Source organism: Pseudopipra pipra, chromosome Z (genome assembly GCF_036250125.1).
Source record: "Pseudopipra pipra isolate bDixPip1 chromosome Z, bDixPip1.hap1, whole genome shotgun sequence".
NCBI classification, from domain to species: domain Eukaryota; kingdom Metazoa; phylum Chordata; class Aves; order Passeriformes; family Pipridae; genus Pseudopipra; species Pseudopipra pipra.
This window is the reverse complement of record NC_087581.1, coordinates 25,571,970-25,599,661: the sequence shown is the minus strand read 5'-3', so window position 1 is coordinate 25,599,661 and position 27,692 is coordinate 25,571,970. Positions and strand designations below refer to the sequence as shown.

Below are 27,692 nucleotides of genomic sequence, written 5' to 3'. Positions count from 1 at the left end.
CATCTGAATCTTGAACGAGAAGACATTATTTCTGGAAAAATATTAATTCTTGTGGTAAGGTGAGATGTCAGATTTCTCTATGAGGTGGTGTTTGAGGTTCCATATGTCTTCATAGATTCGTGTTTGAAACCTTAATACAACACTCTTTAGTGCCAAAAGAATTCTGCAAATTCTATCCCTTATTTGTATCACTGCTTTAGAGTCAATTGACAGAGCATAATTTCTGACTCAGCACTTTTACATTATGAAAATTTAATTTTTTTGGATATCAAAACCAGCCTTTAGTTATGGATGATGATGCCATGAAAACAATCTGACACATGATGAAAGGCAGAGCAAGATAAGAAGCATGCCAAAGGCATTTTCAATTCCTCTCCTTGCTGATTTATACTTAGTACCCGGATGCATCACTCCCGCGTTGTGAGCCTGTCAGAGCCTGTGCGTACATTTATGTGGAAAGAACTCCTCCACTTTCTTGAGACAGTCTGTGTACACACGAAAAAAAAAAAAAAAGGAAGGAAAAAAAAAAAAGGGCCCGGTGCCCGCAGGGCGGGACCTGGGGAAGGCTCCTCCCGGGAGAGTCTTTCCCCCGCCTCCCTCGCCTTTCCCGACACACTGGCGTCATTTGTGCGGTGTCTGTTCCGCTCCAGGGCACCATGGGGTTCATCTTCTCGAAGGCCATGAACGACAGCCTGAAGGGGCAGCAGGAGTTTATGCGGCTGCAGGTAACAGAGAGGCCGGCGGCGGTGCGGGGGAAGGTCAGGAAGGTCACCGCGGCTCGCTGCCTGCGCAGAGCCGGGCTTGCAGCCTCGCCGGCTGAGCTTTGTTCTCCTGCCAGGGTTCAGGGTGCTCCAGTTCCGGTGTGGTTACCTAATGCAGCAGGTTCAGGTGTGTAAAACGCCTGTTCTCTGGATCCAACAACTTCCTCAGCAGTCTCTGTTAACAAATTGTAGAAGTGGAAACTATCCTTATGGTAACCACATCCTAAAAACACAGTTTTGGAAACTTACTTTGAAAAGTACACTTACACTGAAATTGTGCTTACGCTGAAGCACAGCTGGGCTACTCAGTTTTAAGCAACATGTAGATGTTAAAGTGAATCAGTAACAGTGTGGTTACTAAAACATAGATACTATACTCTTAAAATACATGTTTCAACTCTTCCACTATGAAAAAAAATCAGACAGCTCTTTCTTTAGGTTCAGTTGGCTAACGGGAGCTGTTTGTTGTTCTAGAAGCCTCACACTAAATGGAGCATAGGGGATGTTTTATTCCCTGTCATAAAATAATAAAATATCAGCAGAGAAGAAGGATGACCAATTCGACTAAGGTTCAGAAAGTTGCACTGACTAGTCATAGCTTTCTGATTAGTTAATAGGTATCTTGTGATTTGTAACTTATTTGTAACATTTATATAGTAAATGCTGGAATGCAGTCTGAAGGATTTAGCTCGAATTTGTCCCTTTGGTGATGGATGAACTTCCAATTTATTAAATTGCCGCTAGATGTCATATTCTAGTTTTCAAAGCAGCATGCAGATGGTAGGTTTTGTAGGATCACATGTAAAGTGAACTCTGGAGGTGAGCCTGGAAATGTCTAAGAAGAAGAAAGATAGCATAAGGAAAGATTATATAATAAAATACTGGATAGCTCTTCACTGTTTAAAGAAAAGCAATGTTTTGCAAGGTTTGTAGACATCATTTGCTGGGTTATATGTTTCTCAGATGCAACCACAAATTTGTGTACAAGCCTTTTTATTTTTTCCCCCATGCACAGAAGTGCTCCTCCCGTCCCCAGAGTTTTTGGAAATGCAGATGACAGGAAGGTTTTCAATTTGACAAATTGATAATGAACTTAAAGCAATCTGCTTCTCTGTTGTGCAGAAAGGAAGACAGAGCTGAGGAAACAGCTTGGATTCAGGCTAGCATTTGTAGGCTGCTGCAGACTTTGAATGGCAGCCTTTAGCTTGATGCCAGATGCCTAATAGCTCTAGTTTTAACCCAAATGCTCAGGCATTTATAAAAAATAAACTTTGAGGGCAGTAACAGAAAAGCCCTTTCACAATTGCATATAAAATTTTTGCAAGTTGCTTTGTTGTATTTCTTCTTTTTGACAATAGTACATTTCTTTCTAACACTACAAACACCTGATCATATCTTATTCCTGCTGTATTTGCAGAAATACCTGCCATGTTAGAAACCCCCCATCTTTTAAAAGTGCATAATGTGCCCAGTTATGTCAGGTGTAAAAGATGCAGTGCGGGCAAGGGCATGACTAAATTTTAATCTGCACTGTGCCATGACCTTCTACCTTTTGCTTCTTATCACTGTAACACTACATATAGAGTATAAAATGTTAGTTTAGTATTTTTTCTATTATTTGAAGACGACGTACTTGTATTATGCACTAATCAAATTTCAGCTGGTCTCAGCACAATAAGGTCTTTAGCAAGCATCACAGTGTGTGAAGTCAGTCAGTTTCCTATTAAGAAAACACCCTGTTGGTCAAGGAATGTCACCGTCTAGAAATATTTTTTTAAAAGTTATATTTAAATAGTTCTAATCCATACTGAGGAAAGAATAATTAGCCACAAACATGCCTGCATTCCTAGTTGCCAGCTTCAAATATGTAGCTTTTTTCAGGTTACCTTTTACATCTTAAAATGGCTTTCTTAGTAAACAGTTATTGAAATAGCTTTCTCAAGGTGTACATTTGGATTGTTTAAAAAAATGGCAAGGAATAAAAGTCTAACCAGAATGGAAAGTACAGAACACAGCACATCAACAAAAGAACTACATGAAATTTCTGCATTTGTGTTAAGAGCACCCACAGAGCTCATGAAATAAACTAGAGCTTGTTTAGAGGGGACAGGTCTTTTCACCTTGTCTGTTATTCACCACACATCCTGCTTTTCTAGGGAAGGAGCAAAATTTCACACTTCCTATTAACCACTCAGGAATTCAAACACTGTCATTTTAGATGTTAGGATTCAGTTACAGAATTTAAAACTATATAGAGATAGATACAGATATATATGACTTCTGAGTGTTCTTTCAGAGTGCCTATGATTAAAATGTTGAAGGAATAGGTTACAATTGCTACTCCAAAGCCAATTCATGTGGGTCAAGAAGTCATCAAGATTGTTTCTCCTAGAATGCCTTCCCTACTAACAGTGGTGGTATGACACTGCTGAGAAATAGACTAGTAAGTCTTTGGGTTGACCTGTAACAAAACACAGCAGGTGTTGGTCACCTGTGAAGGCTTCTCCTGCTCTTTTTAGATGAGGAGGAGTCATAAAATTACTATAAAGTGCTTGGAACATGATTTTTGTGCTATCCATTTCCATGACAGAATACTTTTTTTTTTAAGTAAAAAAAAATAGGTGCATGCTCTCCTCTGAATAGAGAGAAGATACAGAGCTGTTTAGTGATTGACTTATGCCCTGTGGAGGATTGTAGGTTGGAAAGAGACTATTGCAAAAATAGGAAGGCAGTATCATGACAGAAGTTGATAAAGACCTCCAAATCCCAAACCTTGGTGCATGCTAAAGCTCAGTCACTTTACAGTCACTCAGGTGTGTGCTGGACAGCCAGACCAGATTGACTACTTCAGAATAAGAAAATGTTAAAAGATGTTTTAAAGTTGTGTGCATATTTTTTTTTCTCTACAGCTTTCTTAAGATAACTCTGAAAAGAAGAGATTGTGGCCTTGTAAATTGTACCTTAATGCGTTTTTGGAAGAGTAATAAAAACTCAACTGTTTGCCTTGATGTTGAAGGACTTGCCAATTGTTTGTATTGTCTTGGTATGGCTCCAGAATGAAATACCAGTCTGTGTCAAGTGGAGACTGTTTATGGTAGAAGTTTGTTGAGGCTTCATTTTTATCATGAGCCTGCTCCTTAAAGTGTAGCTTGCAAATTCTTTCCAAACACTTAATATATCAGATCTACAGCTGAAGCCTACTATATGGCCTTGCTAAGCACTTTTAGTGCAGCTGAATGGGTTAGAGGAGGTCTCTGCTCCAGGTCACACACAGCAGTTATAGCTTCTCTAGTGCAAAGTTAGTAAGTTTTGCTTTATGTATTCTTAGAATCTGCAGTCGGATATGTCTGTCACGTATTGGCCTCATAAGCCACCAGCGTGCCTGTAACAAATGTGGATAGAGCCTTCCCAAATCTTCATTCGCGAAGCCTAGCCATGATTCCTAGAATCAAATTCCAAACATCCCCCTCTTCCTCCTTCTTCCCCCCCACTTTATGTACTGAGCATGATGTCATATGGTCTGGAATATCCCTTTGGTCAGTGTGGGTCACCTGTCCCAGCTGTGTCTTCTCCCAGCCTCCCATGCACCCCCAACTTCCTCGCCAGTGTGGCAGCATGAAAAGCAGAAAAGGCCTTGGCTCTGTGCAAGCACTGCTCAGCAATAACAGAAACATCTCTATATTATCAACTTGGTGTTCCGCACGAATTCAAAACACAGCCCCATTCCAGCCACTGTGAAGAAAGTTAACTCTACCCCAGCCAAAACCAGCACACATTTAAAATCTATCATAACTGTTTCCTGTTATATCTTTACCTAAAAGGTGTTTTTCATTGGAACTCCACAAATAATGGGTGATACACTGAATCCTTGAATGACTAACCTTTTTACTCTTTCATATATTAGCTTGCAACATCATTAATAATGAGATCTGAATCGATGACTAGTTTATAGTTCTTTTTTTTTTCTAACATGAGATGACCAAAATTGGAAGGCAGTATCTGACTGATTTGTTTGTGGTATTTTTACATATAACATTCATACTTAAGGGATTAAGTCCTTCTCTTGATGTTGTCTAGCTATTGAAGTTTTCTCCTAGATATATTTCTGGGAAAACTGTAAAAAAAAAAAAAACCAAAAAAACCAGTGAGAAGAGAGAAAAACACTGATGTTGGTCAGAGATGGAAAAGTGTGTTGTATAGCGGCCTGGCTAGTGAAATGAAGTAAATGGGGCAAGTCAGCTCAAAAAAGTGACAATGGTGTATCCAGAGACTAAGCCACATGGAAAAGATCAATTCTTAGCTTTATTGAATTGCTAAATGTGATACCAAACAAGTTCTAAACAATTAACTTCTTTCTCCAATAGTTTAGAGCATAAGGAATTCTCTAAGCTATTACAGAGAATTTTACTCTGCTTTTGAAAAAAGCGCCCCAAAACCCAGAAAATCATAAAATTAAAACCCTTTGTGTTTTCTCCAAAAAAACATTCTGCCATCCTAAAAAAAAATTGTTCCTACTACAGCAGCACAGTAGGAGCCTTTTGCTGTTGTAGCAGATGTTAAGTAAACAAGTCTAGACCTGGTCCTTGCAAAAGCTTTTATGAGACAATGTGCTGGGAGTTTCTGCAGTGGTGATGGTTCTGGAGGCAAGAGGCCTGTATGTGCTCAGACATACATGTATACAGCCTGAGAAACCAGCAAGAAAAAAAAGAGCTGTTTCTAGTCACAAAACTGCAACGTCATGGGAATGACAGATGTGATAGGACAGCTCATGCAACTGGAAATCTATAATGGAGAAATACAAGCTCTTCAGGAAAGACAGGTAGGAAAGAAAAGGAGTAGGGATACATATGATGTTAAGGTGTAGCTTGTGGGTTAAAGTCAAAGAAGAAGCCACAAAACATGACACTGTGGTGGGAATATGCTGCAGATCACTGATTGGAGTGACAGAGTATATGAAGCCTTTAAACAACTGCAGAAAGCCTCTGGATTACTGACTGATTCTCATGAGACCGTAGGCTCCCTAACATCTGCTGGAAGTGCCATAAATAGGATATAAGCAATTGAGTATATTTCTGCAAAATATCAGCAATAACTGTTTGACACAGGTAGGTACTAGGTGGGCCATCCAGGGCTCATGCACAGCAGAATTTGTTACTTAAAAATAGGGAAGAACTCATTTGGGGGTGTAATATCAAAGGCAGACTTCGTTATAGCAAGATCAGTTGCAGGTGCTGAACACGGGGAGAGCAGATTTTGTCTTATTGAGGGAACTGGAGGCAGGTCTGGAGGATAAAGTAGTTTAGGAAAGCTGACATGATCTAAGTGTCAGCTGAGTGTCCCTGGCAACAACACAGGCTGGGAGCTGACAACTGGGGAGCAATTCTGTAGAGCTGAAGGGGACACTGGAAGACAGCAACCAGAGTGTAAGTCAGCACTGTGCCCTGATGGAAGAGAAAGTCAGAAGGACCAACGTAGGTTTTATAAGCAGTAGTGAACCCAGTAGGTTGGCAAAAATTACTGTTGTCTTCTGCTCAGTGCTTTGTTAAATGCATTTAAATACTGCGTCCAGGTTTTCCCCCCATTCTCCTCCCGCAGTGCAAGAAAAATGTAGATGAAAAAGAGCACCTTTGCAGCAGACCATCAAGATGCTCAAGGACTGGAGCACTTCTTGAAAGGAGGCCAAGTGAGCTGTACTTACTTAGACTGGAGAAGGATGCCTTCTGGGGTGCAGGATCCAATAGCAGCCCCCCAGCAACTGTGAGTAGGTTATCAAGAAAGCAGAGCCAGGGTGTTCACAGTGGTGGATTGCAGGAAGCCAAGAGGTAATGGGTATACATTGAAGCAGGATAGGGGAAGCAATTCGGCCTGAATGTAGGGAGAAGCCTTTTCCCCTGCAAGGATGATCCAGCAGTGGAGCAGAGGCCCAGTGGAGCCTCTATCTTTGAAGGTTTTCAAGACCTGATAGGATAAAGCCCTCAGCAGCCTGGTCTGATCACATAGCTGACCCTGTTCTGAACAGGAGCTGCTGAGGTTCAACCCCAGTTATTTTATGATGCTCTGACCCCCATGGAAGCAGACACAGCCCACTGTATTTTGTAGATCCTATGAGGTAGTATTTCCTCACATCTGTTTCTTCACAGACTAGGGATTATGAAGAGTTACTTCTTGATGTCTGCACTCCTGCTGAGCACCACACACGCAGCAGTGTCTGTTGAAACGAGGTGTGACCTGGTCTAACTTTTAACTGACAGTGGCCAGATAGACTTTAGGTATGTGTGAGTGATAATGGTGCAGAAGTAACATCACAAGGAAGGGAATTGATAATTAAAGCCTCAGTGTGCCCTGCATGTCGGATTGCAAAACTAAAGCAAAAATCTTGCATGTGGGAATAATTTACCTGAAAAGAATTGTGCAATCTCCTGTATATTTTGAAAGTTTTCATAGAATCATAGATTCAGCTGGGTTGGAAGGGACCTTCGAGGTCATCAAGTCCAGCCCTTGATCCACTACCGCTGTGGTTACTAGACCATGGCACTAAGTGCCACATCCAGTCTCATCTTAAAAACCTCCAGGGACAGAGAATCCACCACTTCCCTGGGCAGCCCATTCCAATGTCTGACCACCCTCTCTGTAAAGAAATTCTAATATCTAACCTAAACTTCCCCTGGCACAACTTGAGACCATGCCCTCTTGTCTTGCTGATAGTTGCCTGGGAAAAGAGACCAACCCCCACCTGACTACAACCTCCTTTCAGGGAGTTGTAGAGAGTGAGGAGGTCTCCCCTGAGCCTCCTCTTCTCCAGGCTGAACAATCCCAGCTCCCTCAGCCTCTCCTCATAGGACTTGTGCTCCAGTCCCTTCACCAGCCTAGTTGCCCTCCTCTGGACCTGCTTCAGCACCTCAGTATCCTTCCTGAACTGAGGGGCCCAGAACTGGACACAGTACTCCAGGTGTGGCCTCACCAGCACTGAGTACAGGGGAAGAATCACTTCCCTGGTCCTGCTGGCCACACTGTTCCTGATCCAGGCCAGGATGCCATTGGCCTTCTTGGCCACCTGGGCACACTGCTGGCTCATGGTTCAGCTTCTTGTCAATCCAAACTCCCAGGTCCCTCTCTGCCTGGCTGCTCTCCAGCCACTCTGTCCCCAGCCTGTAGTGCTGCAGGGGGTTGTTGTGGCCAAAGGGCAGGACCCGGCACTTGGCCTTGTTGAACCTCATCCCGTTGGAATCAGCCCAACTCTCCAACCTATCCAGGTCCCTCCGCAGAGCCCTCCTGCTTTCTAGCTGATCGACAATCCCTCCCAGCTTAGTGTCATCTGCAAATTTGCTGATGATGGACTCAATCCCCTCATCTAAATCATCAGTAAAGATATTAAACAGAACTGGGCCCAACACTGATCCCTGGGGGACACCACTAGTGAGCAGCTGCCAACTGGATGCAGCTCCATTCACCACCACTCTCTGGGCCCAGCCATCAGCCAGTTCCTAACCCAGCACAGAGTGCCCCGTCCAAGCTGTGGGCTGCAGCTTTTTCAGGAGAATGCTGTGGGAGACGGTGTCAAAGGCTTTGCTGAAGTCCAGGTAGACACATCCACAGCCTTCCCCTCAATGACCAGGTGGGTCACCTGATAATAAAAGGAGATCAAGTTGGTCAGACAGGACCTGCCCTCCTAAACCTGTGCTGGCTGGGTCTGATCTCTTGTCCATCCTGTAGGTATTCTGTGATTGCACTTAGGATGATCTGCTCCATAACCTCGCCAGGCACTGAGGTCAGGCTGACGGGCCTGTAGTTTCCAGGGTCCTCCTTCTGGCCCTTTTTGTGGATGGGTGTGACATTTGCCAACTTCCAATCATCTGGGACCTCCCCAGTGAGCCAGGACTGCTGGTAAATGATGGAGAGCAGCTTGGCGAGCTCTTCTGCCAGTTCCCTCATCACCCTTGGGTGGATCCCATCTGGTCCCATAGACTTGTGGGGATCCAAGCAGCTCAGTAGGTCAGTAACTGTTTCCTTCTGGATTACAGGGGGGCTGTTCAGATTCTTGTCTCTTTCTACAAGCTCCAGAAGCCAGCTGTCCTCAGGACAACCTGTCTTACTGTTGAAAGCTGGGACAAAGAAGGTGTTAAATACCTCAGCCTTTTCCTCATCTTTGATAACTATATTCCCGCCCATGTCCAGTAAAGAGTGGAGATTTTCCTTGCCCCTCCTTTTGCTATTGATGTATCTGTAGAAGGACTTTTTGTTATATATATATAACTTTTGAAATATATATGACTTTTGAAATATATATTGCTGTATTCACAGTTAAGTTTCTCCTACACTGCTTAGCATTTTTTTCAAGGGGGGTTTTTTTAGACTTTTGGGTTGATTTTTTTTTCCCCAGCAAGAGGATTCCTTATCAGACAAAAGGATAATCTTCTCAGTAGGAAAGCATAATTGCTTTCAGGAGTCATAGATATTCCTTCAAATTAATCTTTGGTGGGAGTTACTTAACCTTTGAGAAAATAAACAGGCTAGGAAAATAATATAGTTCTGACAGATCTTGTATTTACCAATCATAAAAATGTTTTATTTTAACCTGTATGCAATATGAATGTCTGGATAGTTTCATTCACATTCTGTTGCCATCCTACTCTCTTCCTATTTTATTATGTCAGACTCTAAAGTGCATTCTTCTCCCCAGGTAATGTTGGATAGCAGATCCAATATCAGGAAAAAGCCATACATCTGCTTTCATAGTAGTTAGTCTTTGAGAGTTTATAGACTTGTCCCCTGTATGCTCCCTGTGTGGACATGGAAAAGGTTCTATATTCCTTGGTAAGAAGAAAAGTCAAGATCAAGTAAAGCTGAAAAAGTAAGGGGCTCTTTTTCTATTTTGGACAATGCAGTGCAAGTACTTTTTTTTTCCTTGAAAACTTGCCAACTTTTCCTTGTTTTTGAAATATTTTCCTTCTTTTTGGGTCCTAAACATGATCTAGGTTTATTTTGAGCCATGAGAAAACTACATTATCCTATTCCAATGAGGGCCAGATACTGGTGTGAAAGATCCTCTGCAGCTCTGTACCTAAATGGATACTTTTATGCTTTCTTTCTCTTTTTTTTTTTTTTTTTTTTTTTTTTCCCCTAAGTGGTCTTTTTTTTTTTTTCTTGCTAAACAGCTAATTTGGGCAGTGGTGCAAATTAATAAGGGAAATACAAACTAGAGGCATTTTTCCCTAATTAGTAAAAATTGTTGAGTAACTGGGCAGATAGTATAAACCATAGCTAGGGAAACTCAGTGCAATAATGCATAGTCTGCCTTTTCAGAGATGAAAAATAAAATAGCAGTTTCTTCTGTAAGAAAAATTCTTTTGACACAACACAGAAATGCCAGAAACATATTTGGCTCTAGCAGAAAAAATATCTTATTCATTCAAATTATAAATCACAAGATTTCTACTTCTGAACATGACTTTCAAGTGTTCTGTGCTTTTATCTGTTCTCCAGCTCTTGCCTATGGAGAAATGTGTGCATTTTACACTGTATGTAGAAGCTATGAGACAGGCATTCAAAAAGCAGCAGTTGAATATTTTCCATATCCACAAATGGCTCTAAAGCTCTCAGTTTCATAACAAAATGCTTTGAAATGTTATTTCGTCATATATGTTAATGTATAAATATTAATTTCATGTGACTGTAATTTGATGTTACAAAAGATGTGTAACAAAAGTATCAGTATCTAGAAAAAACTATCAAAAACTTACTGAAAATATGGATAAATACAACTTAATATCATATATTTTCTTTCCTTTACATTGTTGGTTCTTGGTTAGAGGCAAACCATAGCATGATTGTATTCCTTTCCTGCCAGGATTGTATTGCCTTAAGCGTTTTGTATTGAATGGTAATAAATGAAAGTAACAAGGCAGTTTTCTCTTCATGTTCAACAATTTGTCCTTAAATCTGAAATGAAAGTATAGAAGTATCCTGTAGCATGCTTATTAATTGGCCATATCCTATGACCAAATTATATTGGGATTTCTTTCTGAATTAAAGAAATAATAACAGTAAAAAAATAAAGTGAGACCTATCATAAGTGATGGAAAAGGACTATAACATTTCAATTTATATTCAGACACTCATGTGTTTTTTAAAAAAAAAAATCTGTCCGTAATTCAGTGAAATGTTGTTTTTGTAAAATATTATATTAGAGGCTTGGTTTAATATTCTGAATGTCTTGGTGAATTGGATAATGCCTGAAGTAATAGGCAACGGTGCATAATAGGTATATCTGGCCTTGCACCTCATAAGCTTATAATTTGTTCTTGCTGGGGACTTAGTATCTTACACTTGTCCCAGCCTTTTATCTTAGGATGCTTTTTGAGTAATGAGCTAAAATTAGGAATGGAAAAGAGAGTATAAGAAAGCATTAGTAAGGGCAGGGGAAGATGACCTCTTTTTTTTTGAAGATGATTATATTTACAAATACAATTTTGGAATTCTGTTGTTTTTTCTTATTAAATTCAATTAACTCATTACTCAGTCAAAATAGTACTGATTGTTTATCAGTTGATCTTAAAATGAAGTGGTGTTTGAAAGGCATATGTGTGCTATGTTTTGACTCTTGGCAGGAAGAATGGCTAATGTTAATATGCCAAGGAGTTTCTGAACAAGTAAACTTTTTTCATGGTTTTTCACTTTCATTGACAAAAAAAGAAAGTACTGACACAGTCTTCTGCATAGGCTGATTTCTATTGAGTCCTTCCTGTGCCTGAGGAAAATTTTGTGTGATGACATTTTCTCCATTTACAGATTTGTCACCTTATCTTTTTTAGTAAAAGATCAACCACCTCCATGACGATACCTGAAAAATTTAATTTTTCTTAATGTCTCAGACACTGAGTCATTTTCTGCAGGGTTTTGTAAGTCCCTAACCTTTTCCTCTCTAAAGTTTTCACTGAGATATAGTCAAAAGGATTTTTTTAAAAGTTCTATTGAAACGAAAACAATTGTTCCCTTTTTTTCTTGTGAAGTAAAATGTAAGCAAGCTTTGCCTTTCCTGACTACTACCATCTTTTTCCCTGTGGGGAGGGAAACAGCTAGATTTGTTTTCTATAGACAAGATACTAGTAGCGCTTATGACATCTCTAATGCATTTGTCTTGAAGCATTACAAAAATTGTTTTGTCCCTTAGGTGATCTGGGCTTAATTCGGGAAATAAATGCTCTCTGGTGACAATTCTATATCTTTATTAGTTTCTGTGCATCAAATGGAACAGGACAAGATGAATGCTATCTGTACTGAGGAAGATTAGAACCATCTATCCTGCAGGAAAAAAAACAGTTTGGTTGGTATTAGCTGAGAAACTGTATACTCTGCCTGATCACTGTAAAGAAATAAATACTGTGGTTTACAAAGAACAGCTTTTAATAGCTATTTCTAACATGCAATGACTACCAGCAGAAGATGCAAAACAGACTGGGTGCTGCACTAGTAGTGAGACAAATATTAATTCAATTTGTGCAATTGTAGCAGTCCTTTTGCTGGAGAGTATCTGTGACTAGTACATACGGTTGTGAATGCAACTTGCAACTTTGGTCTTGTTTGGAGGTGCACCCTCAGCTTACCCTGACATGTTTGGTCTCAGTTTGTTGGGGGAATTTAATTGACTGCAAAGAGAAAACGTCTTCTGAATCTCATAGCATTACTCCTGTAACACTATGAATTTTCTATAATTCCTTCCTCCTTAGCAGAGCAAACCTACCATTTCAGTCTTCTGTGGAGTCCATTGAAGTGAAATTTGGCCTTTTACTTGTTTTCTATGAAATACTGTTTCCTGAATGCTGAGTTTAAAAAAAAATAAAAGGGGGGGGAAGGGGGAAAGCTCTGTGTTGAGTAGAACTCATAAATGCCCAGGAGGTACAATGGATATGTCAAGAAAACTTAACTTATTTTAATTCCGTAATAAAAATGGTGTAAAGAGAGACGCAGTAATTTTGCAAGTCAGAATCTGAAACGGAGAGGAAGAAATGTTGTATTTACAGATTTTATTGATATTATGACAGCTTTTCACTCCACAGTATAATTTTACAGTTATTTCTTGTGCGTTTCATTTTTTATGTAGTGGTAGAAGTCCTTTTTTGTTTGTTTGTTTTTCAAAAAACCCCAGGCTTTTGAGGCATATGAGGCATACAAGGAACATACATAGAGGCATTAGTGGGGGATAGAAATAACAAGTTGAATAGTTCTTATTCCATTATTAGTCAGATTTCAAAATTACTTGACATTGTAATGTTAACTCTTTGTCTTACACTTCTTGATCTATTTTACTATTTCTACCACATGGATACCTGTTTTTTATGTAACTGGCTGTCCAGTGACTTTGGTTTGTCTTTATAGAGCTTGTATAAAACCCTTGAGAATTCTGAACACTGTTAATAGTACCTTAAAACTTTGCTTACTCTTATAGGTAACTTTATTAAATGCAGGGGATGGACACCCTTCTTCACTCTGCTGCATGTCCATTGCTTAAAGGCTATACAGCAGAATCACAGGAATGCTTGGTTACTGCCAAGAAATGTTACTTTCATGCTTTTGTCTATTGGATCAAATCTCTCCTCTTCACACCTCAAAATGGCACATGGATTTTGATAGGTGCTTTTGATACTATTTTCTTTTCATATGGCATGTAATTCCAGTAAGTTACTGACAACAGCAGGAATATAAAGGGTATGATGCTGATAAACATGAAGGTCACAGGTTCGATCCCCATATAGGCCATTCACTGAGGAGCTGGACTTGATCTTTGTGATCCCTTCCAACTCAGAATATTCTGTGATTCTGTGTGACTTTTTCAGTACAGTTTACATTCTGACTTGTAGCTAATACTGTGAGACTCTTTTTGTGATAGCACTATGTTTGTAAATAATTTTCAATCTATCTTTGCAGGGAAGGTTTAAAAAATTAGTTTTCTGTTTAAGGAGTGTATTTTCTTGCAGTGCTAATAATTTTAATTGCTCTGTGTACTTGATGGGAAAAATATTTGCAAACAAGCTTTGCAAACCAGCTTAAAGCATTTAGGTCTTATTTATTTTAACCATTTGATCTAGAGGCCCATTTCCTGACACATCTATGTGCGTGCTGGTCATAGAACCAAGCAGACACCACATAATTATTACAGGTTATCATCTCTGAATTGCAATATGGTGGCTTACAATGGAGGTGCAAACATAGGTATCACTGTTCTGTTTTCCATTTGTTTTTACCAACCAACCATTTGCAGCACCTTCTGGTTTTGCCCATTGATTAGGAAGGATGACACCCAGGATAGGTCACATAAGCCTTTAATCTCTTGTCTGACTGTGAAATGCCAGGTGCATTGCTGCTGCAAGGGGTTTGTGCAGTTATGTAACTCTACTACCTGCACACCAACTTTCATGTGTTTTGTAAGTGATTTGCAGATTTTTGTATGTGTGATTTTCACATTTTTTGAAAACTTAAGCCATATTTTTCATTGCAGCTCTGAGTGCTCAGAAGTTAGTAGTTGTTTAAAGAACACTTTCAGAATCTCTGACCACTGAAAAACTGTAAGTGAAAATAACCTTGTATTATGCACTCTATAACAGATGTGTTAGCCTGTGACAAAACTAGAGACTCTTTTAATATGAATGTAAGGGTATGCCAACAGTTTCTTCAAGTTTCACTTTTCCTAGGTTTAGATACTGAGTTTCAGACCTTAAGCAGTGATGGTGTTCAGCTGATCATTTCTTATAAGGTAGATAATTCCTTTCCTGTCTGAATATCTGTTTTCCAGGCTGTCATGAAATACCATTCTCTATATAGGTTACTGGCATGACTGATCTCAAGGTAAGGTTTGTCCTACCCACTGTTTTTAACAGGTTGGGGGAAAGAGCATTTCTCCCAGGAGAGCCATTAAATATATAGGGTTGCAAATTGAAAAGGACTGGTTACTATGTCTTTGTCCCCCTAGATACGTCTCAACTTGTACAAAATACACCAAAAAAATTCTGTTTAATACACGGGGACAATGAAGAAAAGAGCATTTTGCACTGGCTCTACTTTCCATTTCTGTTGAGCCTTTTTACATCACCTTGCATCTCATTTAGGGGTACAAAACCAAAGTAGCATTTCCACCTACAGCATCTGAACATGAAATAGAAAGGCAGAAGAAAGAGAGAAAAAAAGCTAAGAGTCTAAAGTATGACAAATTTCCAGTCTATCTACCAGTGAAGATGTGGTGTGTAGTCTAGAGAGGACTGGATTTTTTTTTTCAAGTTGTCAAAGTTGATTAAATTATTTCAGATGAGAATTTTCTCCCGCTGGATTTTAATCAATGAAATGATGGTATAAATGCTCTTTTATGTGGTTTGACATCATCGTGGCAGTCTGAAGAATAGAAATGATAAGGATGGTTACCACTGACTAGTTTATTAGCATTATCAGTTTCACAGTAACTGACCTTTTCCCTCTCCGCCTCACTTCTCTTCATCTGTCATGATTCATTTTGTAACATTGATTTCCTTTTACTGTATGAGTTTGTATGTGACAGACTTCAAATCCCAGTTTTCTCAGCCTTACAGTGTCTCACACAGTGTTGAGAAACTACTAGCTGTATTTAAAGAAAAATGGGAAAGTTATTTCTAATTGAGTCCTCCTGAGAGTGTTATAAAATATAAAATGTTACTTACTACTAATAACCATTTTGAAATACTAAACTTAAATTTTAAAATTATGCAATCAATATTTTTTACCAATTTATAAGTTGCTACTGTCACTTAAAAAATCTGTTTGTTATGGAATTGTTATGGAATTGAACTCCCAGAATTCTACGTAAATTCTTTTTTTATATTATTATATTAACTGTGTCTCTAAAACATGGTCTGATGGTTATAGGATACGATTTCTTAACGGTAATAGAAAAGCATGCTTGGATGTGTAGCCATGCATTCACATCGGAGTTTCAGTTCTCTTGTGCTATGCACAGCAACTTGGGTAGGAAAGCTACAGCATCTCTTCCTCCTATGGTAAATCTGTACTTCAGACCCTTTATCTATAGTTTTTATACAAGCATAGTGATGTAAATCATCCCTACTGAAGTTTTTATGGCTGTATAGATGGGAGATTTATGTATTTAAAATGAAATAGAATTTATTCCCTAAGACATGGCACTTGGATGGTGAACTGTTTTTCATATGTATGATGTGTGCCTCTGGTTTGTTTCCTCAATAATCAGCTTTTCCTGTCAGTAAGATTATTCTAAATAAATTATAGCACACCTCTGCTAAGTCCGAATAATATACTTTTTTTTTGTCTTATTACCTATAAAGTTCTACATGTGACGTTATGGTTTGCAATTAAAATTAATACTTTTTAATTCTTACTTCTGCTCTGCCAAAATGGGAAAAGAAGTAATCTTAAACATCATTGTAAAGTAAGTCCTAAGGAAGTAAGACTTGGCCTTTATCATAAAATCTGCATGTTAATAGATCAAAAGTCTTTCACTATCCAAGTGTGACTGGCATTTTCAATAGGACACATGTGGAGGAAAATAAAACACAATTACTAAGAAATTAACAGCTGAAAATGGGATATTGATTTGAACTGCAGTCAAACATGATTTGGTTTTCTTTCATCTAATTTAAAATCATCTTTTGTGGTGGACTCCTGAGTCTTTCCTTATATTAGATATGTTTTCAAATCCTAATTTCCTTAAGGTTACTGTAATCTTAATGCAATAGTTTTGCCTTAAGATCTACTGATAGTTGTTTGCCAGTGTAAGGTCAGCATATCAGGGTATCTTGATTATTCAAAACTATCCAAGCTCAAGATGCTTCATTTAAGATTGGCATGTTAAATGAATAAGCACAAGGATATTGCGCCTGAATTTTTTAAATTTTTGAAAGACCGAGATACAGAGGAGTTGCCTGAGTGCCCATGTAGGTGCTTAATTTTGACACTTAGAGCATCCAGATTTCATGTAAATGCATATGCACTTTTAGGGTAATTGCTCATAAACCTATTTAGGTGATCAGACGTCAGGTCTGGATGCAGCTAAAGCAGTCTTTGATGGCACAGGGTAGGCAGTTGCCCTGCCTTTTGTCTCCTCTGTCAGAGTATGCCAGAGGGGTGTTTCCTGCTGTGCAGCACCATGACTACAGTGCTCCCTGAAAAGAGCTCAGGTTTCTCCAAACTAGTTTTCCTGCAGTTATTCCAGTAAGTTTAAATTGCCTGATGAAGAAATATGTAACAGGACAACTTTGGCCATAACTGTTGCTCAGCTTTCCCTTTCCCTTAAGGAGAGCTTGAAATGCAGTGAAGTCAGTGTGGAATTGCCTTGGAACACTAAGATTAAGCCTCTTGGTTATGCAGAGTCCTGTTGCAATCCTAACAGCTACAGCACTATAGTCTTTTGTTTTGCAAGGTGAAACTATGCCAAGTGACAAAACTGATCTTGGAAATGGAAAACATGAATGAAGATTTTTTCAGAATAAAGGAGGATAGAACAAAGGGAATTTCTGGCCTTTGAGAGAGGTAATCCTGGGTTTGACATGGTATTGCATAGACTCAGAGAGATTTTGGAGCATGTTTGTGTATTGTTACTAGATTTTCTCAATATAACTTATGAGTAAATAAAAATTGGTTTAAAAACAAACCTCTGCATCAGTATTATAGATTACTTAGCATCCCCAAACACATACTAGGGCTTTCTTGATACTACATTGTAAGTTTATGGACAAAATAGATCTTGTAAACTCTTCATTGTAACATCATGAAACTTCAGTAATAGCAAGAATTATTCTTTCAGCTAAATGTCACTAGATCTACTTTTTACTGCCTTCTGTGCATCAGTACTCCACCACAGTAGCTGCTGTCTTTAATATACAAAACAAGTTGTTTTCATTTATACTAGGTTGTTTATATAAACTACTTGTAGATATACATGAAAGTACACTTGGGCTTCTGAAATTTGATATGACAGTCTCTACAGAAAGGTGTTTGTTAGACTTTAGTGTTTGTTTTACTTTAGTGTCTGTGACTTATCTTTTTCTTTCAGCACTTGGGTTTTAAAGAGCTGTCCAAGTATAACATTTTTAAGGGGCTTTTTGGTGTTTTTTTTGTTTTGTTTTTGGTTTGTTTGGTTTGTGTGTGTGTGTGTGTTTTGTTTTTAGAGAAGTCATGTTAGGATCCTTTTGTTTACTCTTAAGTTTAAACTTACAGCCTTCTTTTTATGCCATACTTACATTTTTCTAAGCCCTGTGCATATTAAACCGTCTGTTTTTCTTCTTCTCCATTGTTTTCTTTCAGCAAGAGCCATATTTCATCAGCATACCCTTGTCCCACTTCCTTACCATGTGCTTCTTCAAATTGAAGCTTATTTTGCATCTTGGAAGCCTAGGCTTCTTATCTGTCCTGACAGGCAAACAAAGGATCCCTTAATACTTTTCACAAATGTGCAAACTACACCTATAATCACACCGAAGAGGAAAATAGAGTCATTAAATTGATATTACATGTCATTATTTTATCTTATCATGTCAGCCCTCAGCAATTTACCAGGCTTAGGATATTGGGAAACAAAAATGGGCAGTGTGCTTGTTTATTTTAGAATTTCCAAGTATCTCGTAGTGACAAAATAAAATCTAATTATTTTGATATTTTATTAAGTGTCCTGTTAGCCATTATATAATTACTTCTTATGAAAAAAAAAGACTGTCTGAAAATTATGGCTATCAGGAAGATAAAGCCAGTTGATATTTTTTTTGCGAGAACAACAATTGCAATGTAAGTCTTGAGGAAAGAGAAACAGATGAAACAGTACTGTGAGTCTACAGTGAATGTTGTTTTTCCTACTGTGTACAATTATATGTAATTAGATATGTCCTTTTTTCATTATGCTGTCTCAAAAATTAATTCTACCTATCTAGGTACTGAATGAACTGGTAAATAAGATAGCAAGACCAACATGGTCTGAAGAAATAATTAGTAACAATTTAACAGATATTGTTCTGTTTGGGCTAAATCAATAGTAATGGAGATGAATAAATGGGTGGAAACCTTAAGTAATTACAAATCCTTTAAATTATTCTTGAATTAGAAAGCAGGAAAAAAGAACATATTTAATTACTTTTACAGATTCATTAGAAGAGAATTTTCTGAACTCGTTCTTTGTTCTTTCTTCCCTAGAATACACTTTTTTAGGCAGCTGGTATTCTGTTTCCTGTACCTTGTTGGACTTTTCATGCAACTTGGTTAGCTAGGCTAGACATAGCAATCCAGATACTCTGTTTTTTTCCTCAAAAGATGAATTATAAATATTACTGTGAAGAAGAGATTTCTTATTGTGTTAACTAACTTCTCTACTCTGGTTTAAGACTGTTTATTTTTGTCACAGTTCTTGTTTTTGCATCACTGTAAGAAGGAAATACTACTGTTCTTTTTGGTGTTCTGTACAGTCAAGAGGAACTTTTAAGAAATTCTGAATTTACCTTTACTTAGTGGAAATGTATTGGTATGTTTAGATGGGGCATGTAATGGGAAAAAAATAGAATAATCTGTTTTTTTATTCTTGTGCACCTTAGAAAGTTCTCTTTTTTATTCTGGTGTACCATAGAAAGTTCTATTTTAATGTGTGAATATACTGTCTAGATTGTACTTTTTCCATTACTGTTTTTAGTTTTAGTTACAGAAGTATTTTTCATGGACTTCTGATATGTATTCCAGTATCTTTAAAAGATCTGGAATCTTCACAATGTTTTTTCTATATCTGTAAACTGTGGTGTTGCAGAAGAGTTATTATGCCTTATGGTGCATCTTGAGGAAGAGAAATCCTCAAAGAGCAAAGAGATGTCAAGAGTGACTCTGAAGTTACTATCACCTAAATTAAAGTTAATTAGAATGAATTGGAAAGCAACTAGATGGTTACAGTATGGATCACCTTGTAAATGCAAAGGTCAGAGAACCTTAAACTAGGGAGTACTGCTGAGACTTGTGGAGGTCTCAAAACATCAGACTGGTATTTTGCTTTTTTTTTTAAACTTTGAGAAGCAGCATTAGAGAGATTCTGCATTAAAGCATTTGCTAATTGATTTCTTGGTATAAACTATGCTGAGTTGTTACTGAAGAAGACCATTTGCAATCAAAAACAACGAATGACTGCCATATCAGTTAGTGTTTTGGATTTCTGGGTGAGAGATTGACTCAGTCTTTAAAATAAATAGATGACAACTTTATTTAACCTCTCTCTCATCTTTAGCTGGAAAGGCAACTGGTGCTGCAGAACCTGATGAGAGAGAGACAAGCAGCCATGCAGATTGCTTCGACACGGGAATTTCTCAAATATTTTGGGACGTTTTTTGGACTTTCTGCTGTAGTTTTAACAGCTGGGTAAGAAGTTTATTTCCTAACAGAAAATATAAATATATTACATGTGTATTTCTATATTGCTGGATTTTCCTTTTGCATTACAACAAGTAGTTATTTTTATCCAGTAATTGCTCAGAAGTTGATCACATGACAAAGGGACTCTGAATTCTGTCTGCTTCTGGATGTGTTGTGGTTATGTCTGTACTGAAGACTTACTTAAAAGCAGAGACGTGAGCTGACAATAAAATAATACATCTGAAGCAGCAAAAGTTCAGTGAAAAGTAAAAGTTGTGTGTGGAAGAGGAGAGATTTTTTTAAAGCCAAGCTATTTTCTTGTCTGTACTGTGATTTAATGCACTATTAATGAGCAACAAATTTTTTATTTATGTTTTTTAATGCAGTGAACAAGTGGACGTATTCTGAAGTCTACTTACTTAAATTTGAATCAACTGGGAAAAAACCCCACCTGGCTAGTAAAGCTGTATTGCATAGGGAAGAACGTGCCTTACCTTACTTTTGTTTGGTAACATTTTGCTTGTGATGTAACATGATTAGAGGGAATGTAGGAAATATTTATGGCTTTGTGTACATAGTACAGATTAAATGCACCTTATGCATTATGCATTCTCTTTGACTCAGATGCATTTGGAACTGAGCACAGTTATCTACACTGTTACATATTACATGTGGCTGGGTATATGCATGTGCACATGCAAGCCACATGAGTTAGATAATCCCATTTTTGTTAGGTATATTCAAAACTCACTTTAAGCATTTTTTTAAATATCCTTGGGTTGAGCAAGAAGGCAACCAGAAGACAAATGCTTCTGAGGAAATTAAGACTTGTTCTTTGATTAGAGATTGTAGGAGGATACCAAAGTCCTAGACAGTCAAGATAAACCTATACTAACAGTGCTGATATGTTGAATATCCTAAATAATATTTATCTTTTTTTTTATTTTAAACACAGAGCAATGAAAAAGAAGAACCCAGCATTTTTAATGCCAATAGTTCCATTAGGCTTTGTATTTGCCTATAATTGTGATATGGGCTATGGGACACTGTTGCAAAGGGTCAAAGGTATGTAAGTGTGTGCTGTTCACACATAGAACCAAGCTTCAGATAACCTGCTAAGTGTTTTTAAAATGACTGGGAGAAAACTTGTAATAGATTTTTTTTTTTTTGACAAAACTCTTATCTCTCATTTTTTTCTCTTCTCTGTTAAAATCAGATATTTTCCAGTAAAGAGTACTCACTCTACTTTTACAGCCTTTCCCTTCAGTTAAGACTGTTTTCTCCTCTTGTTTCAAAAAATTTGAACTCTAAGGCTATAAATACAGCTGTAGTAAGCATCGCATAATTGCGAGAAATGACAGACCTAGTGATTTCCTTCTGTATTCCACTCTGATGCTGCTGTTTTGGCAGGGGTTAAGGATTATAAGAATAGATAAAGGGATACAGACAGGAATCATGTCCTTACACTGTAATGATGATCAGCTGATCATCTTTTTGCAATGTCCTGCCAAGGTTAAGAAAGGTGAGTCCCAGAAAGTGGGATCTTGCCTCATAGTTGCCACCGATTTAGTTACTCTGATTCCTAGTGAAGCAGACATGCTCAGTGAGTGTTCATTGTAAGTGAAGACAGTACTGGTCCATGGTTTGTCACCTTCACAAATCATCTTAGTTACCTTGATTTTCTTATCTGTTACTGGCATGAGTATACTAAAACAAAATAAAAATCCGTTTCAGCTCTTGGTCTTTAGCCTTCAGATCTAACAGCTAGGTTTCCTAACTCTGTATGCCTCATTGAAAATAATGGTCGGTTAATTCGACAAAATCTGTGGTAGTTCCTTCTTCATACAGGTGCAAATATATTTAGGTGACACAGGAACGTATATCTGTGAACATTTCCTCAACCTCACTAAATAAATTTCTTTGGATTTTAATATGAAGAGGCAGCTAAGCACAGGTAGGAAACATTGGTTGGCTCTTGGAAATCAGTGTTGAAAAGGAGAGTAGCACACACAGTGCAGAAGGAGCACTTGGAATTTAGGATTTGTATGTAATGTGTTTACAATGCACCATGTGCTCCTATATAGGTTGAAGAGGGGCAATGTGGTATCCTATTGCTTTCCAAATAGGAAAAGTCATCTTCATCACTTCAGATCCATTAGGGGAACTTCAGCAGCATGCAAGGCTTGTGAAAAGGTTTTGGAGAAAAACTATGGAGCCAAATGGAGAATAAGCTAAAATTAAGTATGCCAAACTTATTATATCTTTTCCAGGAAGATTTTTTTTTTTTCAAAAGAACTATGGTAGATCTACTATAAACTCATGAAAGCATTTGGTGTGGTATCACGTGAAGATTAAGTTATGTGAAGGACATGGAAATTAGTAGACAGGTAAGCATGGGAGTAAAGAGAAGATGTCAAAGGTTTGTGTTTAAAAAGGAAGGTTAGGCTTTAGCAGGGTTACTAACAATATTCCTCAAGATTTGGTCTGGATCTGCTTTTGGTTTGTATTTTAAATTATGAGTATATTATACTAATCAAATGTGTGGGTGACAAACTTGATTAGTTTCATCAACAGAGATGAAATAAACTGTAGTACAAGAAGAACTGAGTGGCCTGAAGAAATGAGACAATAAAATAGGATTCCATTTGATAAGGTCAACAAGAAGCTAGAAACTAATAGGGATTTCTACCATCAGTGTTTACCAGCTGGAAACGAAAGAAAAGAAAATTATTAAAAAACTTGAATGCATTAAAAGATCACAGAATGAGTATAAACCAGTAGTGTTATGAAATCGAGAGTTGAGCAAAGTCTAGAAACATCAAGTGAGGTTTCCTAGTATCACAGCATGGTTGAGGTTGGAAGGGACCTCTGGAGGTTGTCTGGTCCGACCCCCATGCTCAAGGAGGATCATCTACATCCAATTGCCCAGGAAAATGTCCAGAAGGCTTTTAATACCTCCAGGGATGGATATTCCACAACCTTAGTACAAACAGAGCACAGATGAGATGGTATTGATGCAGGAAAACACCTTCTGTGGAAATTTACATGTAATTTGGACCACTTCCATAAAAAGAATCTGAAATTATACTGAAGAGCTGAAATTATTATGGAATGCCAAGCTACCTTGCAAGAGAAAACAAAGTGATTGGTTTATTTAGCCTTGTAAAGAGACATGAGAGATTTGGATCTACAGATCCTACTTACAAGATAGAATAAAAGAAAGTAAGAGAAGGAAATTAAACTAATTACCAATATCAATCGTAGAATAAAAGGAAGTGGACTAGCCTAAATGAATCTGGTTTGGAAATCAGGAGTTCATTTATACTTTAAGATTAAAATTACGTAGTTGAAGAGAAGGTTTTATGACAGAATTGACCTGCAGCCATAATCCTTGCTTTCAATACTCAGCTGATCGCTTTGTCCAGTCCTGTACCTTCTAAACCACTTCTCTGCTTGTCCATCTGTTCTCTTTGTGTATGCCATGCTTCATCCTTCTGGTGTAATAATGAATGTATTCTCTCTATTGTTCCTCCTTTAACTGGTGTCTTTCCCCCGCGGTATGCCTGTCTTCAGCCTCAGCCAATTCCCTGTCCTAAGCTAATCTTTAGCAGGGTTTTTTGTGCTGCACAGTGAACTTTGTATTTGAACCACCTTGATCACATAATCTATATCTGCTGTCCTTCATCCTTTGGAATCATTTTACACCCCTGGAAGGTTTCTTTGTTTCTCTTTTACCAGGCATTTTGTCTCTGATATTCCTTACAGTTAATTTTTTCTTCTGTCTTTAGCCTACGTGTCCACGTAGTATTCTTCCACGGTGAGATCAAAGGGGTATTTTTTTCCTGCTTTACAGCTTGGGCTAATTAAAGCCCAAAACCCGAGGACATAGGGGGAAACACTTGTTTTGAGTTCTCCTAGTGCTGTTGAAAAGCCCAAAGTGTGCCACAGTCATATATCAGAATCTTTGGGGGATGGCAGGGTTACAGAACAGCCCCTAGATGCACTATCTTTTCTGATGTCTGAGGACACAACAGAATCAGTCATGGACCTGCTATCTGTGTTCTTGGCCTTGCTGTTTTGTTTTTCCTCCCAGTCCAGGCACAAACTGCTTGTGTTTTTCAGACAAATGATTAGAGGAGGGGAGAGATTATATAGCCAGCCTCCAACCGAACAGAACTTCACTAAGCAGTGGAACTCTGGCTACCTTTTCCAAGATTTAGGTAGCTCTGTCCTCATATCCTGAGCCATGTGAGAAGGATGGTGGCTGGGCAATGTGGTCTAGTGGATGTGAGTGGCAGGCATAGAGCTATGCCTATCTACATCTCTCTGTCACCTAAGGTCTCTTGCTGTTTCATAATCAGATGCTATATGCAACTGACTGACGTTGTGTTATTACAAGTTACTGGGAGTGGTAACCAGTGTTGGATATTACTGATGTGCAGAGGTCCCAGGTGCTGCAGTACTATTGAAACTGCAGTTGGAAGATTTTGGCATTCAGACCTGTTTTGAAGAATGGCCACAATCTTGACTGCATTGCAATATTCAGTCAGGCTTATTGAATATAAATACAATTTCAAATCACTGCTGCAAGGATCATCAAAGCAAGGAGTTAAGCCATAGGTAAACAAGATCGTTGGCATTGTACCAAATGGGCATCAGTCAAAACAAATATATTCTTTGCCTAATCTTCATAATTTCTTACATACAATAAGATCACCACAACTTATATGTGATGTTCTATCTGTGTCTTTGTTTTTTGGATTCTCTGTCCTAGATGTTTTCATTCCAGCCTTACTGAGAGCGTTCTGCACCCTACAGCTTTTCCCTACTATGCTGTTAAGACTGCATGTTTAGGTAACTGTCTTGGCAAATCTTTTTGTGAGCAGTGTGCTTTGACCAATGCTTCTGCAAGTCCTGTGCTGCCCACTTTCTGGCTTTACCCTGACACCTTTTAGCCGAGGCCTGAGACAAGAAGAGAAGTTGTGCCCAAATATGGCATACCTACAGTATTGTACAGATTTACTTGTTAAAGCTTACGTATGCCTTTATGTACATGTCTGTCTCAGACTCCTAATTATCCCACCTGTCCACAATTCCTTAGAGACAACCTTACTGTTATATTGACATCAGTTTGTTTTGTTTGTAAAATATATAGCTGTGATCTGCTATGTTGTTTTTCTGGTCCAAACAAGAATAGCTAAATCAGTTTCTTAATTTTTTTTCCTTCCTTTGCTTTCTCACTGTAAGATTGACAAAATTTACTCAACTTTTTTGGTTTTGTTTGTTTTGGTTTTTTTAAGGTGAAGCAGAGAACATACTTGACACACAGAGTACTTTGTTAGAATTGCCAAAAGGACCTGTCACTTTTGAAGATCTGGAGAAAATCAGATCTCAGGCGAAATTCTTCAGAGAAAAATAAGATGTTAAAGTTTCATTAAAGTTGTATATCTGAAATGTGATTTTAATACTGGATTTGGACATAAATTAATAATGAAAAATTTGAGAAAATTATGAGCTTTTATACAATCAAAATTTAATTCATTTTTTAAATCAGTACTTTCTAGAGCAATGGTTTTCAAATTATATGTATCTCTTCAACATATCCATTGTTGCTGTAGTATATTTTTCTTGTTTATAATGAAATATTGAATTTCCATTGTCTGTTCAGAGTCTGAAAATAACTTTCACCTGTAGTAAAAATGTCTGGTACTGACTAAACTCAGTATCATCAATAAAGATAAGTTAATTGGTAGTTATAAATTTTTATAAATATGGTCATAATTTTCAAATACATTTCAAGATGCACAGCTCAATTTGAAGTCAGGAACATTCAATTTCTTTGAAAAATATGACACTTTTTATTAGCTGTTCTTTAGGCACTAAACTCACCATCTCTGCTTCAAATTCTGGAATAAACAGCTTTTATCAGAAGCAGGTTCAGAAGTAAACACGTCACTTGCTAACTGTGTGTTTTAGGGGAAACTGTGTTAAAAGTATGAGCAGAGATAGTTTCTCAAAAAGAGAAAACAAATTATGTAGTTATTTCCTGAATCTTTTTCATGCTTGTTTGACATTTTGAAACTCAGGATAATTTGTTTACATGAAATCAGAGTTTCACTGCTAAGATGAATATTAACTTAGGCTAACAGCAAGCAAAATTATTAATGTGTGGTTTTGTAATGAGTAGATCCAAGTGGCCTTACAAGTACTGAGAAACTGAGGGATTTTTTGCATGCCTTTACTTTAGCATGGTATATACTAAGAATATAGTTTTAGTATATTTTAATGTTCTGATATCACACTTGGAAAAAATGCATCTTTCTGTATTACAAATCTTGTTTAAAAACAGATGATTTTGTGTCTTGGATGGAAATTCTTCTAGCATTAGTCTAATTGTGGAATGAAAAACAAATGCTCAAAAATTAGGCCTAAGTCTGTACTGACAAATTATTGACTTAAAGTCCAGCTAGACATAATGCCCCAAGTATGATTTTGAAGACTACTTGACTAAAATTAGAATATTTTTACAATAAGACAGGTAAATATATAATGAACAAAAAGCTTCTCAATGTAGAAGTTAATTGCACAGTTTGTGTGGCTGTGTAAGTTTGATTTCTGAAAGTGCATTCACTTCTGCATTCAGTCACTTCTGTAATGGATTCTGTCATTTGCATGTTAACAACATACAATCTGTAACATTTCAAATGTGATGTATTTTAATATGCAGTGGAATAAAATGGGTTATAATGGCTTGTTTGGTTATAATAGCTTGGTCTGCACTTCAGCTGTTCAAGATTTAAGGCAGTGGTATTGTCTAGGAAGGTGTGCCTCAACTCAGCCTGTGGTGCTATACATGTTCTGTGAGCTCACAAAACACAGCTCAAGACTACTTCACATTTTTCCCTGTCTTATAATCCCTCACCAATTGCTGCTGTATTATGTGCTACTCATAGAACATAAGCACTCTAGTTATTTGTTTTGCTTTGAATAATAGATCATCTGCTGTGTTTCCTCCAAGTTCTGAAGTCCGCCAGCTTTAATTTTGAAGAAGATCTGTTTCATTTTGATCTCTGTCATCTATTGATACTCTTTCTTTCAAGAAAGTAAAACAATTAAACCATCTTGTTTTGGTATTTGTATGTCTCTGTCTGTGCCTTTTAACTCATCTTTTAAAGCTATGAAAGACATTTCCACAAGAGAGCAGTTTTAATAGCCCATACAAGAGTTTTACTTACAAATTCTAGAAAATTAGGAAATACCCTAATTATATGCACTGTGAATTAGGAATCAATATCTGTGTGTTTGTGACATATTTCTGGCTATGGTGCTGGATCAAAAGGTGGTGTTAAAGGAAGAAGGCTAAGCAAAATAATGGCCTAGACAGCAGTTCTAGGAGATAATGAAGTCACTATTTATTACTCCATCCTAGCCAAATTTGATTTTTTTTTTTCCCCCAAATTTTGAACCTAGATCAGTAGTGTTAATCCATTGCAAGACTCCACACTAAAAAGTGACAGAAATGGGGCAAGTTTAATTCAGCATTACACAGTAAGTATC

The 27,692-nt window shown here is 37.7% G+C and overlaps 1 protein-coding gene across 3 annotated transcripts; it reads left to right on the top strand.

Moving 5' to 3' along the window:
* Window positions 1–581: 581 nt before the first annotated feature.
* On the top strand, window positions 582–27,268 carry PLGRKT (plasminogen receptor with a C-terminal lysine). 3 transcript variants are annotated; one of them, XM_064642845.1, is made up of 5 exons: window positions 582–725; window positions 20,011–20,141; window positions 21,091–21,200; window positions 24,910–24,989; window positions 25,436–25,556. In XM_064642845.1, the coding sequence occupies exons 1-4, from the start codon at window positions 657–659 to the stop codon at window positions 24,987–24,989; spliced, it is 390 nt and encodes a 129-aa protein (XP_064498915.1). In that variant the 5' UTR covers window positions 582–656; the 3' UTR covers window positions 25,436–25,556. The 3 variants fall into 3 exon arrangements, with proteins under 3 accessions (XP_064498915.1, XP_064498914.1, XP_064498916.1); XM_064642844.1 differs by lacking the exon at window positions 24,910–24,989 and having other exon boundaries at window positions 583–725; window positions 25,436–27,268; XM_064642846.1 differs by lacking the exons at window positions 582–725; window positions 24,910–24,989 and adding an exon at window positions 14,574–14,603 and having other exon boundaries at window positions 25,436–27,268.
* Window positions 27,269–27,692: the final 424 nt, after the last annotated feature.

What these genes read in the sequence shown, in the direction of transcription:
- PLGRKT (XM_064642844.1), top strand. Translation starts at nt 657, where the DNA reads ATGGGGTTCATCTTCTCGAAGGCCATGAACGACAGCCTGAAGGGGCAG. An exon ending in AGGAGTTTATGCGGCTGCAG is followed by an intron (nt 726 to 20,010) that starts GTAACAGAGAGG and finishes TCTCATCTTTAG; the next exon opens with CTGGAAAGGCAACTGGTGCT. An exon ending in GCTGTAGTTTTAACAGCTGG is followed by an intron (nt 20,142 to 21,090) that starts GTAAGAAGTTTA and finishes TTTTAAACACAG; the next exon opens with AGCAATGAAAAAGAAGAACC.